Source organism: Chrysemys picta, chromosome 3 (assembly GCF_011386835.1).
Source record: "Chrysemys picta bellii isolate R12L10 chromosome 3, ASM1138683v2, whole genome shotgun sequence".
Classification (NCBI taxonomy): Eukaryota; Metazoa; Chordata; order Testudines; family Emydidae; genus Chrysemys; species Chrysemys picta.
In genome coordinates, this window is record NC_088793.1 from 174,919,391 (window position 1) to 174,933,047 (window position 13,657).

Here is a 13,657-nt window from a genome sequence, read left to right on the forward strand (position 1 = left end):
TTCTCACTTACAGGATGGTCTCAAATATAAACACAGCTAAAAGTTAGTATTCATTAAAACAGGATTACAATGAAACTACTGCTGCCTGATGATGTGACGTCAGAAATTCTGTCAGTATCAGAAAATATAACATATTATATGGTTGTTCCTGTGAAGTGCTCATGGTTAACAGTTCTGCTTCAACTGCTCTAGTGATCACAATGAAAGGGTTAATACCCTTTAAGCAAGGGTTGGAAGACAGTTTGGATGGAGAACTTTACATAATTTTCTAAAAATTATGTAGTCTTATTTCCCCCTCCACACACACTCTTTACACACACACACACATACACACACACACACACACACCCCTTGTCACCATTCAAAATATAATTTGTTGTTTAGAATTTTGGAAATCTGCATTTAAGACTTGGCAAAACCCAAGCAGCTAAGTGGTTAAAAAACAGTTTGTTTTTCAGTTCAGACACTAACATGCTGTCTTTGTAGAACATTTATTCCTTTTGTAACAGCTTTGGAAACTATTTTCTGCCTCCTATACAGGCATCTAATGTGTGGTTGCATACATGTGTGTCATCAATGTTATACTGTCTAACAGATCAAAATAAAAACTTGAAGAAAGTACAATTTGAAAGAAATACGAGTAAAATTTTCCACTTCCCCCACCTCTCCTTTCAGTACCCTCAACAGACTTGAAACAACTGCTTTAATGCAGCAAGCAATAGCTTGTAAAAGGATGCAAGCCAGCTGAAACATTTGACAGTGTTAAATACCAAGGGATTCATATCAACTATTTTACTTTAAAAGGTGCTTTGATGTTAGCTATCTTTCATGTACCTCTTTCATGGCACATTAATAAAGAAAACTGAGCTGAGGTAAATCAAGTCCCAAGGTCACATCTAGAGTTACAGCACTGAGGATACCTGATGAAATACGGACTAATGCTGGCACAAGCACTGAATATTTCCGTTAACCAATCAAACAAGTTTTACAAGTGGCTCTGAACTTTATTCTGCAACTAGACATCAGACATCTTAATCCCCCTGCATCGCCTTGAAACCTAATTATCATAATGTGAACCCGAACGTTAGACTCCCTTCAAACTGAGAGTTCTATGAAGCAGAAAAGCAATGGGAATTAAGTTGGGTGTAACATTAGAAATGTAGAGGCACAGAGAACTTGAAAGTGGCATTTGTTCAAGTCTAACAGAGTATAACAGATATTCAGCAACATAAAACACAGATTAAAATCAAAAGTGGAATTTACAGTTTGTACAGATACCTATAAAAATACAAATGAACTTAAATTCCTGTTGAACAAATATTTTCAAATCAATTTTTCACCATTAAGAACCAACTTCAAAGTTATGGAACTCCTATTCTACCTGAGCAGAAAATTCGTAAGTATTTAAGACATTAAAGCAAAGAAATAAAATGTATTAGAAATTATCTTACAAGATTTTATGGGTTTTGCTTGACTTGCTACAAAATAGTAGTGTTTGAACATAAATACTAGTAGATCATCAATAAGATCAATGCTTCAAATGCCTGAAAAGCTAGAAAAAGATTTTGTCAAAGGTAAGGGAAAAGGACAAACTGTTTAAAGTTCAGGATAACAGAAACAAGACAAATGACAACAAGCCAAATAGATAATAAACAAAAAACACCTAGAGTATACAGGTTACGTTCTTAATTGGCTGATGTAGTTTTATCTACCAGTAATCTAACGCACATGCTATAAACTATTGTTAAGTGTGAGATGAAATAATTTATCGTGAGTGCACTTCAATATAAATATACAAATAATTAGTTTCACCTGCAAGAAAGCTTGTATTCTTATCATAAGACCACTCAGGCAGAAAGAAAAATTGTGCTTTTTAAAGTTATTTTTAAAAACATGATAAAGCTGTTTACATTGCTCTATTCTAGCATAGCCCATCTGTCACTCAAACAATTGTCACTCACAGACTCCTAGAAGGGACAGCAGGCCAAAGAAAACCAATCCCAGTGCTCTGCATATGCATTTCCCAAACATTTTTAATTTAACTTAAAAAGGCCCATGAAATCCTGAAGTTCATCAGCTGTCATGTTAATGCTGAACACACTGTTGTTTCATTTTCATTTTGGGTTCTGTTAAAGCAAATATACATTTGTCTAAACAGAACATCTGTTTTGGGTATAATACATTGTATCTTTGGCAAGAACTCACAATAAAACTAACAAAAATAATCAAGAATATTTACTGGACCTGGCAACAAAAGTTGATTTGTAACAAAAAACCTAAAGACCAAATATGACTGTCTCTGGGCTCTAGTCCAGTCCTAATCTAAGTCAATAAACATAGGTCTACAAGAGAAACTACATAAAAAAAAAAAAGAGAGAAGTCCTGCAATTATTTAGGTTGGACTTAGGTATAGAAAGTGTGCTGGTTATAAAAGTAGTGAAAAATATTTGTTTTAAATCAAAACTGTCAAACTTTCTTCAGATAGTTTTTAAAGCCAACTCAAAAAAAAAATCCATATGCTTCATTTCCTACTGCAGTCTTTTTTTGAATAAAAACTTTATTTCACGAGGGGGGATTTGATAGCTGCTTTCAACTACCTGAAAGGGGGTTCCAAAGAGGATGGATCTAGGCTGTTCTCAGTGGTACCAGATGACAGAACAAGGAGTAATGGTCTCAAGTTGCAGTTGGGGAGGTTTAGGTTGGATATTAGGAAAATCTTTTTCACTAGGAAGGTGGTGAATCACTAGAATGGGTTACTTAGGGAGGTGGTGGAATCTCCTTCCTTAGAGGTTTTTAGGGTCAGGCTTGACAAAGCCCTGGCTGGGATGATTTAGTTGGGGATTGGTCCTGCTTTGAGCAGGGGGTTGGACTAGATGACCTCCTGAGGTGCCTTCCAACCCTGATACAGTAACTCCTCACTTAACGTTGTAGTTATGTTCCTGAAAAATGCGACTAAGTGAAATGATGTTAAGCGAATCCAATTTCCCCATAAGAATGAATGTAAATGGGGGGGGGGGAGAGTAGGTTCCAGGGGGGGGGGGGGAAATTGTCATATAGTACAGTACTATAGTTGGGAGGTGCCCCTGCCTTACCCCACACAGGCACAGCTCACTGGCACTGGAGACAATGAGGTAGGCAAGGAGGCTGAAAGCGCTGTAGGCTAGGAGAAGCATGTTGCGCAGCAGCAGTGGCAGCTTCCCCTACTCTGCAAGCACCAGGGGCGGGGGGGGCTCAACCCTAGGCCCGCCCACTCCACCCCTTTCCCCAAGCCCCCACCCTTAACCCGCCTCTTCTTCTTCCCCCCTTTACTCCGTACGCTGCGTCCTCACTCCTCCCTCCTCCCTCCCCTGACTCCTGCCCACAGCAATCAGCTGGTTTATGGCATTCGGGAGACAGAGGAGGGAGGTGGAGACTGCGCACCGAGTCCTCGCTCCTCCCCCATCCCTCCTGAATGCCAGAAGCCAGCTGATTGTGGCGGGCAGAAGGCAGGGGGAGGAGGGGAAGGCACTGATCTGCAGGGTTTGCCGGTGGGCGAGAGGCGCTATGGGGAGGTCATAGCGGAGCTGATGGGGGGCTGCCAGCTGTGGACAACACAGGCAGCCAAACGACATTATAGTGAAGCATTGCACAACTTTAAATGGAGCATGTTCTGTAATTGACCAGGGACGCAAGATCGAAACAACGTTAAGCGAGAGGATGTTAAGTGGGGAGTTCTATGATTCTATGAATATATAACTGTTATTGTTGAAGGCCTGGTATTTTAGTAGCTCATATTTTATTATACTTACTGGTATCAGCTGATCAAATAACATATTTTGTCTTTGTCCTAGCTCTGGAAGACAAAATAGACTGGTCTCCTTCAAGATATGTCTAAAAATAAACTAAGATATGCAAATTATACAAAGAACTGCTTAGTCATTTCATTCTTGTACCACCAACTACAAACCAAGTGTGAAATCCTGTCCTCATTGAAGTCAATGGCAAAATTCCCATTGACCTCAGTGGGATCAGGATTTTACCCAAGATTTCTCTACGTGCAATTCTGAAATTACTATATATGGCTTTGGAAATGGAGGACCAGAATTTCAAAGTGTGTAAGCAAAAATGGATGCCCACTTGCAGTAATTGCACATGCGAGTAACTAGCTGGATGTGTAACTGGTCATTAGTGCACAACATAAGCAGGACTGCACATGCAGTGATAGTAGCTGTGCACAGAAGTTAGACATTCAATTCTGTATACATTTTAGTACACACAATTACCCACATACTTTCCTTATTGTATAACTCTCATTGTCTGAAATTGTATTATGCTAGTTTCACATGATGGGTAGGAGAAAAAAAAGGAAATGAGAGGGAGAAATGGTAAAAAAAATCACCTGTGCTCTCCAACCCCTCCGTTAGTGATAATTTAAAAAATATACCACAGGCTTTAAATACAAAGGAAGTATATACCGTATATACCACAGCCTTTAAATACAAAGGAAGCCAAATCCCGCAGTTCCACCCCATCCGCTTCCTATCCCTCTTCTGCAACAGCTGAGCTACTAAGAAGCTGATCTGTGAGATTTGCAAGAGCTCCCAAATCTGCTCTTTAAGTACTGCTAAACTGTTAAGCAAGCTAGCCTCCTCTGAAGGGCCAGTGAACAAACTGGCCTCTCTTTTTTTTTTTAAAGGGGGTTTCTGGATTGACACTGCTTTGAAGTATGCGCATGGAAGGCAACAGTACTGTTGAACTGAAAGCGAACATCTAGACAAGCAAACATCTAGACAAGGTAGTAGACTGTTGGTGTGCTTGAGCAGTGCTGAAGAACTAATGCTTGGAGACTGGTATTACTGAGTTGGGTGTGAACGATGCCTTAATTTATGCTTTCTGCTACACTTTTAGCACTGGTTTCACTCAACTGGTTTGTAAACTGACTTAGTTCAATCTGTGCAATGCCCCAGGGTGGACACTCTTGTCTCAGATTAACAATGTACTGTTTCGATTTTGCTTAAATTGATTCCTTAGTAGTAGCAGAATCGATATAAGGCATCCAAACAAGAGTGTCTCTCACCAGGGGGTGGCACATGTTTAACTTCACAGCTGTGCTCAGACTGTGTGTAGAAAAAGCCCTTGCGTTTTGATTATCATGAAGAAATGCACTTGAACAACCTTATCTCTAAATTAGGGCTGTCGATTAATCACAGTTAACTCACGCAATTAACTCAAAAAATTTATCACGATTAAAAAAATTAATCGCAATTAATCGCAGTTTTAATTACACTGTTAAACAATAGAATTGCGATTGAAATTTATTAAATATTTTAGGATGTTTTTCTACATTTTCAAATATATTGATTTCTATTACAACACAGAATACGAAGTGTACAGCGCTCACTTTATATTATTTTTATTACAAATATTTGCACTGTAAAAATGATAACCAAAAGAAATAGTATTTTTCAGTTCACCTAATACAATGCAATCTCTTCATCAAGAAAGTGCAACTTCCAAATGTAGATTTTTTTTTGCTACATAACTGCATTCAAAAACAAAACAATGTAAAACTTTAGAGCCTACAAGTCCACTCAGTCCTACTTCTTGTTCAGCCAATCACTAAGACAAACAAGTTTGTTTACATTTACGGGAGATAATGATGCCGGCTTCTTATTTAAAATGTCACCTGAAAGTGAGAATAACATTCGTATACCTCTTCAAGCTTCGGACACCATTCCAGAGGACGTTTCCATGCTGCTGACGCTTGTTAAAAAATAATGCGTTAATTAAATTTGAGAATGAACTCCTTGGGGCACAATAGTATGTCTCCTGCTCTGTTTTACCCGCATTCTGCTATATATTTCATGTTATAACAATCTCGGATGATGACCCAGCACATGTTCGTTTCAAGAACACTTTCACTGCAGATTTGACAAAATGCAAAGAAGGTACCAATGTGAGATTTCTAAAACTAGCTATAGCACTCGACCCAAGGTTTAAGAATCTGAAGTGCCTTCCAAAATCTGAGAGGGACGAGATGTGGCGCTTGCTTTCAGAGGTTTTGAAAGAGAAGCACTCCGATGCAGAAACTACTGAACCCGAACCACCAAAAAAGAAAATCAACCTTCTCCTGGTGGCATCTGACTCAGATGATGAAAGTGAACATGCGTCGGTCTGCACTACTTTGGATCGTTATCGAGCAGAAACCCTCATTAGCATGGATGCATGTCCTTTGGAATGGTGGTTGAAACATGAAGAGACATATGAATCTTTAACGCATCTGGCATGTAAATATCTTGTGATGCCAACTACTACAGTGCCATGAGAACACCTGTTCTCACTTTCAGGTGACATTGTAAACAAGAAGCGGGCAGCATTATCTCCTGCAAATGTAAACAAACTTGTTTGTCTTAGTGACTGGCTGAACAAGAAGTAGGACTGAGTGGACTTGTAGGTGCTAAAGTTTTACACTGTTTTATTTTTGAATGCAGGGTTTTTTTGTACATAATTCTATATTTGTAAGTTCAACTTTCATGATAAAGAGATTGCACTACAGTACTTGTATGAGGTGAATTGAAAAATACTATTTTTTGTTTTTTATAGCACAAATATTTGTAATAAAAAATAAATATAAAGTGAGCACTGTACAATTTGTGTTCTGTGTTGTAATTGAAATCAAAAACTGGTATCTGAAATCAATATATTTGAAAATGTAGAAAATATACCAAAATATTTAAATAAATGGTATTCTATTATTGTTTAACAGTGCGATTAATCGCACAATTACTTTCTTTAATTGCTTGACAGCCCTACTCTAAATTAATGAAGCTTTTCTGGAAATGTAATAAGACACAAAGGAGTGTTCATTCTTGGACCATCAAAACATTACAGTATTCAGGTTACTGACAGTACTCATTCTTCTGACTCATGCTTCACAATGTGCCTCAAGGAGTACATCAATGGCCTGGGTAATTGCTCAAATAGTCAACTATAGTAGCCAACTGCCCCATTTGGCCAGGACTGCTCAGGTTTTTAAATTCTGTCCTGGGTGTTAGCCGTCCTCAGTCCCAGACCACTGGCTGAACTATCTAGTGAAGAAAAATACTAATTCCTGCTCCTAACAACTGCTTTCAAGAGTGAGCAGCAGGCTTCCTGTGCGTGCACACACACCTCCCTGAGCAGGCAGCCAGACCGAAGAGCAAAATGAAAGTCCAACCTCCACAAAAAGACAGATAGTCAAGGAGGTCAAAAGTGGGGGGCAGCCACTAAGACCCCAGATTCAGCTTATTTGGAAATATTTAAATAGTGACAGCTATGTGGCTAATAGCATCCAATATTCTGAATACGTTTACTGCAATTAAAATTATTCCACCTGTTATTCCTTTTAACATGATCATTGGTGCCATCTTAGTTCCCTATACAAGCTCACCAATGCAGAGACCATCTTTTCCTTAAGTGTGCACATAGTACAATGGAGCCCTAAATCCCAATTAGGAGCTGCAAATACTAGTACAACATAAATTAATAGTGATAGTGATACTAAATAGTACTTTAATTATGCTAACTTTTTATTTCATCTGTCTCTTATATTGACAATCTAAAAGTTTATATTTCACTAGAAGTTTTACAACTAGTTTTGTCAGAAAAAGATATAATATGATTTAATGAGTAATCTAATTCTTGAAACTTGAGAAAAATCTGTCTCCATATACAGTTATTAGAGAAATCTACCTACTTGATACTTTGGATTGAAAAATGTTCTCACAATTCCTATTTCCACATGCATTTTACCAGTTCCTAATATTTTTATTTTTAAAATATTCCATTACAGTAGCTCCACAAAGCTCAGCCCAAGAAACTGACAGGGCTAAATATTTTGGAAGTTATCTCTACATTCCTATTCTATTGACAAAATAATTGTAACAAAACACATAGAAAAGAAAAAAAAGCAAAGCATTATAAGAAAACCATCCACAAAACCTGTCATAAAATAAAAAAATAAATCTTGCTGCACGAACTTTAACAGATATTTGCATTCTGTAGCACAAAAAACTGAAAAAAAAACATGACAAATTACAATTCAAACAAGTTACAATTGCTTCTTCCAACAAAGAATAAAGCACTTATATTTCCATAACTGGCTTTCAAATTTTATCTAAATAAATGTCAATAAAATTTTACAATATGACTTTTTTCCCAAACATATAATTGTCTTCCATGCTAACCAAACTACACAAAGCCCCTGCTTTGAGGCTAGAGTCAATAAAAAGCTTCGGCAGTCTTGTATGAGCTTCTGATTTGAAAACAAACATTAAAAAATTTAAAGAGGATCCCTAGAGTGCCTTTTGAAATAAAATCAGATTAATTATTGGTTCTCAACACAAATTTATACCAGTCTGGAAAACAAAGAACAAATGGAGTTACATGACAACATAATTTCCTAGGAAAAATGCATTTATTGAAATTTTCTGTCAGATCTCTTTTCAATCTATGGATTTGACAAAAAAACATTAAACACTCCCAGAAGATGACAAAAGTCCAAAGAGAGAAAAGAAATCCCTCTTTGGAAAACTTAGAACTACTTTTTACTATCTATCTTAACATTTTGATGGAGGAACAAAAATGGTTGCTTTTTACTTTCAATGCAAACGCTTACTCCAAGATTTAAAAATTTCATTTGAGATGATTAAATAATAGTGAGTATATTTCCATTATTTCTTGGAGGGAAACCAAGAGGCTCTGTCCTCTGGTCAGGCAGCAGACAGACTTAGCATTCACATCAAAACCCAAACAGAGGCTTTTCAAACAGTTCTGTTGAATTCTGAAATCTAATTGTCAAAAACTGAGTTTTTGGCAAGATGAATCCTTCATTACTCTTGCTGTGCATTAACAAAGGATTTTTTCCAGGCAACTTAATATCCAAAGGATCAGCAAGCTTTCCATAGCATAGACAGATGATACCAGTATTTAAATTTGCATTCCAGTGGCCCAGCCAAGCAATCAGCAACCTACAGTTGCTGTAGGGAAACACAGAGGATATGGGACGCAGATCCTCAGCTGAGGGCTGAGTTCCTTGGGCTGGCAAGACTTGGAGACTGCTATGGAGGCAGCACACTTATCCCCAAGAAGAGGGAATGCATTGAATGATGCTCTAGTGAACTTCTCCCCATGAATGGGTGTTTACATACTCCAAAGGGAGCCAAGACTACTTCTCTATGGCCAGAAGGGTGGGCCAAGCCTGATACAATAACAGTAAAAGACGGAGAGGACTGCAGAGGAACTACACCTCTATCTCGATATAACGCTGTCCTCGGGAGCCAAAAAATCTTACCGCGTTATAGGTGAAACCGCGTTATATCGAACTTGCTTTGATCCACCGGAGTGCACAGCCCCGCCCCCCCGGAGCACTGCTTTACCGTATTATATCCAAATTTGTGTTATATTGAGTCGCGTTATATCGAGGTACCGGTGTACCTTAAAAAAAACACATTTAAAAGCACCTACTGAACTTGAAATGTGCTGAAGAGGAAAACAAAATGTCAAGCAAAGGAAGCAATCTTACCAATATACAACATCCAGTGGTGCAAAGTACTTTTTCATAATTAAGTCAGCAAAGTAAGCTTCTGTCTCCCTGCAGGCAGTCCCATTGCCTATCACAACAGTGCTGCAGCTTTAAAGGAGATAAAGCATAAACATTCAGTTTCCTGCATAGTTAGGGATGTGTAGTAATTTCATTTTATGTAATAGGTAAAGGCTGTACTCAACAAGAACATGTCGCCATCTTCCACACATAGGAAGATCTTAGAACCCTGTAGACATCAGCACCTCAGCATGAACCAGGCTGATTAGCCAAGAGTTAAGCTGCACAACACACACACTGTGGCATATTACAAAAGTGTGTCTTGCTGCATGTACAACAGCAAAGAAACCTTTAAGTGGCTCTAGTAGTAAGACTTTTCAAGGGCTTGAGGCATGTATGGGGGAAGGGACTGACTGTCTGAAGGTTTGAGTGCATTGTGATGTTGTGAGTGGCGAGAGTGATAATTTTCACATATCCCTTATAGAAGTGAACAGCAATCCTAACCACAGGAAACTCAAGGGCTGTAATACATCATTCATGACTCTCCTTGGCTGTCTTCATGTTAAATCATTTTATCGCACAGACAGGAAAATCCTTCCCCGTGCAAAATGGCTTCTATTGAATTGAACAGAAGCTAAAATAAAGAAAAACTCATTTTGGAAGCTCACTCAGTGGAATAACACTGGATGGAACCGCCTCAAAAATAGTACAGTAAGGGCCAGAGCTACCAATAATCCCAGGCTATCAACAGGTACGCATGAGTGTTTAACATCAAACTCCTAATCCCTAGTGAACAACGTCCCACAACCCAAAACTATCCCCAAATTTAATACAAGTAGCAATAGCTGTTCATAAAAGCTCCCAAAATAGACTAGCATGGGTGCTGCACAGTAGGAATAAGATGAATTGGCACACCTTTGCAAATACATTTCCATAGCATCTAATTTGTAAACTAACTATATTCACTGCTTGATTTCATAAGCATCTAATACATACAATGTTTTAAAACATGAACATAAATTGAGCAACATTCAGCCGTCAGCCATGAAAGCAGAAATTCCACTAAATCTCTGGGCATCGTGCTTGTATATCCAATTTTGATACAATGTAGATATTTATCCTATTTATATTTTAACGAAAGCTTCATCATCATACTTGTAATGCAGAAGAAGTCTCCTTATCTTTTCAGCTTCACGGAATCCTTGTCCAGAATGCAAGTAGACAACATCAGTATGGAGTATCTGACCTAGAATGAGGAAAGGCAAAACCATTCAGTTAGAAACAGAAAATTCCAAACGGTATTTCCTGATGAACTACCTAGGTGAAGGGCTGATTCACAAGAAAAACATTTCAATAATTATCCTCCATTTTCTTATATATTGTGTACAACGGGGTTCACTGCCAGAATGAAATGAGTTGATAGATTGCCTAGCTCCTAGTAAACATGTCCACATAACACACAACCAGCACCAATCAGCATCACTGTTTGTATTCAGCAAATATTTTGTGATTAGAAAAAATGGTTCCATGGGGCAGGAAGGGTTTATTGCTGTAATCTGTACATTTTAAAGATCTGCTTAGAGAGAGGTGTGATCTAGTGGTCTGAGTACAGACCTAGGGCTAGTCTACACTACCCACCCGGATCAGCGGGTAGAAATCGATCTCTCGGGGATCGATTTATCGCGTCTCATCTAGACGGATAAATCGATCCCCAAATCGACGCGCATACTCCCACCTCGTCAGGAGGAGTAAGCGCTGTCAACGGGGGAGCCGCGGCGGTCCATTTGCCACCGTCCTCACAGTGGGGTAAGTTGAATAGGATACGTCTAATTCAGCTACGCTATTCGCGTAGCTGAATTTGCGTATTTTAAATCGATTCCCCCTACCCCCCCCCCCCACAGTGTAGACCTAGCCCTAGAAGACAGAATGCCTAAATTCTAATTCCAGCTCTAACAGAAACTCCCTCTGTTGGCTTTGGCAAGTCACTATGCCTCCCTGCAAAGTGGGGAGGGGATAATATTAATGGACAGATTAACAACATACCCTTGCATTTGTGAATACAGGCTCCACATTGCTGCCATGGGCATCAGTTTCCACTGAAGAATTCAGAGTGTCTACTATAGCACATATCCAGAGACTGAGGTTTTGTTTAGACAGTGAGGTAATGTGCTCTATGTAGGTTGGATTTCTAAAGCATACTAACTGGTCCATTTAGACCCTGTTCATGTGCTTCATCGTAGTGCTGTTTTAAACAGAACTAAGTTAAAGCACACTAGGGAACCTTTAGTGCACACCAGCAGGGTCTACACAGACCAATTCATGTGCAGCACATCAGCATGCCCTAGAAATCACATCCCCGTAGAGGATATGTTACCCCTCCAAATAAACAAGTCCAGACACTGTTAATTCTTTGAATTCTGCTTCTCTCACCTAGATTAGAAAGAACTAATAGAACACTGATCACAATGATTTACTCCTCCCAGCTCAGCAACAGACATCAGAGTTCCTGAATTCCTCTATCTCACTGGCCCCCATCTGCTCTGTGCTGAAAGATGTAGGGGTGGAAGGCTAGTTATTGTTGAGGGCACTGGACTAGGACTCATGAGACATGAGTTCGATTCCAGGTTTGGCCACAGATTTCTTCTGTGACCATAAGCAAGTCACTTAGTGACAAGTGCCTCGGCTCCCCTCTGTAAAATAAGATTAATACTTTCCCACATCACAAGGGTGCTGGGAGGATAAATCCATCGGTAATTGTTCAGGCTAACATTTTGGTGGATCTGGGCTCCTTTCATTTTTACTACGCCTTGCTAAGAACACTTATTTACTTATTTCACAAAAGTCTTATGAGAACAGTAAATATTTGTAAAGCACTTAAAAGATACAAACAGCATATTCTTATTTCTGCAATTGACCATCCCCTTTTTAAAAAAATGAAAAGTATCCATAATGTTTTGGTTTTATGTTATAACCAAGTTTTCTGCATCTTTTCATTTTCATTTGGCAACTACTGGCCCAAAATGAGGATTTAAAGACTTTTTAACACCTAGTTAAGCAATACAACTAGCTTTGCACTGGTCAAACGTGTCCCCCCTTTAGGCAGAATTTAAGCAAATGCTGTCCCAGTTAAGGAGTCACTACTATTCACTACCAAGCTAAATTGTAAGTTCTCTAAGAGATATGAATATAAAATGGCCACCCCAATTAAGCATGCCTTTTTTTAAGTTAGTTATTCTTCATTGTACTTAAATACAGCAGCCTTATTTGAATATACAGTGTGTGAGAGACTATTCCCTGTACTATGTGCTGTGAAAGAGATTAAATTAGAGAGAATGCTGGATTGGGTACTTTGGAAGGCCGTCAGGAAACTTTATACAGAAAATTGAGGAAACGTAAGTCTGTAACTCTTAAAAATCAGACAACTAATAAGCAAGCTCATTGAGATATAAAACAATATGAAGAAAATAAATCTGAAGGCATTATAAAAACTTATACATTATTTGAGCCTTGTATTTTGGCAATATGGGGTTAATTCAACACCAAAGCCATTATTACTTCCTCAAAACAACAGTCTAGCAAAAAAAAAATTGGAAAGTGTAATTTCCATTTTCACAAAAATCTATGCTGAAAACAAAAGAGAAAATTATGTCTGTGAAAAACAGCTGTGAAGATTGTTTTTAAATCAAGTGTCACTAGCTTGCAAAAAAGGCCTATTTCCTGTGATCCATAATTGGTTGTTTTTTTTAAACAAAGACTGTAAAATGCATAAACATCCACAAGTTTTACAAGGTTTCTCTTAATAGCCTGTTTGATTATCATAAAAAGCAGCGTACTTTACATTTTATCCAAACCACAGCAGGTGTGGCTCAATGTTTTATTTCACTGAAGAATTGACAAAATACTTGTACAGTTTCCAGATGCACATGTTATGGCCATCAAGGAGTTACAGAATGCAGAGGTTTTTTTGTTTTGTTTGCTTATTTTGGGGTTTTGTGGGTATTTTTAAAGAAAACTACATATTGTAAAATGTCAGTTTGACATGTTGAGGAGAGATACAGATTTGCTGTGGTCTCACCATTTTTAATATATTTCAGCTGC

The 13,657-nt window shown here is 38.3% G+C and overlaps 1 protein-coding gene across 2 annotated transcripts in view; it reads right to left on the bottom strand.

The window, feature by feature from the left end:
* Positions 1–13,657, bottom strand: part of SRBD1 (S1 RNA binding domain 1) — a 229,492-nt gene that overhangs the window by 140,698 nt on the left and 75,137 nt on the right. Inside the window, exons 15-16 of one of the 2 annotated variants that reach the window (XM_005296117.5) lie at positions 10,715–10,805; positions 9,542–9,649 (exon numbers count right to left, since the gene is read on the bottom strand). In XM_005296117.5, the coding sequence (XP_005296174.1) occupies positions 9,542–9,649; positions 10,715–10,805 (199 nt within the window). The remainder of the gene's footprint in view (positions 1–9,541; positions 9,650–10,714; positions 10,806–13,657) is intronic. The other variant, XM_065589554.1, reaches the window with a different exon arrangement.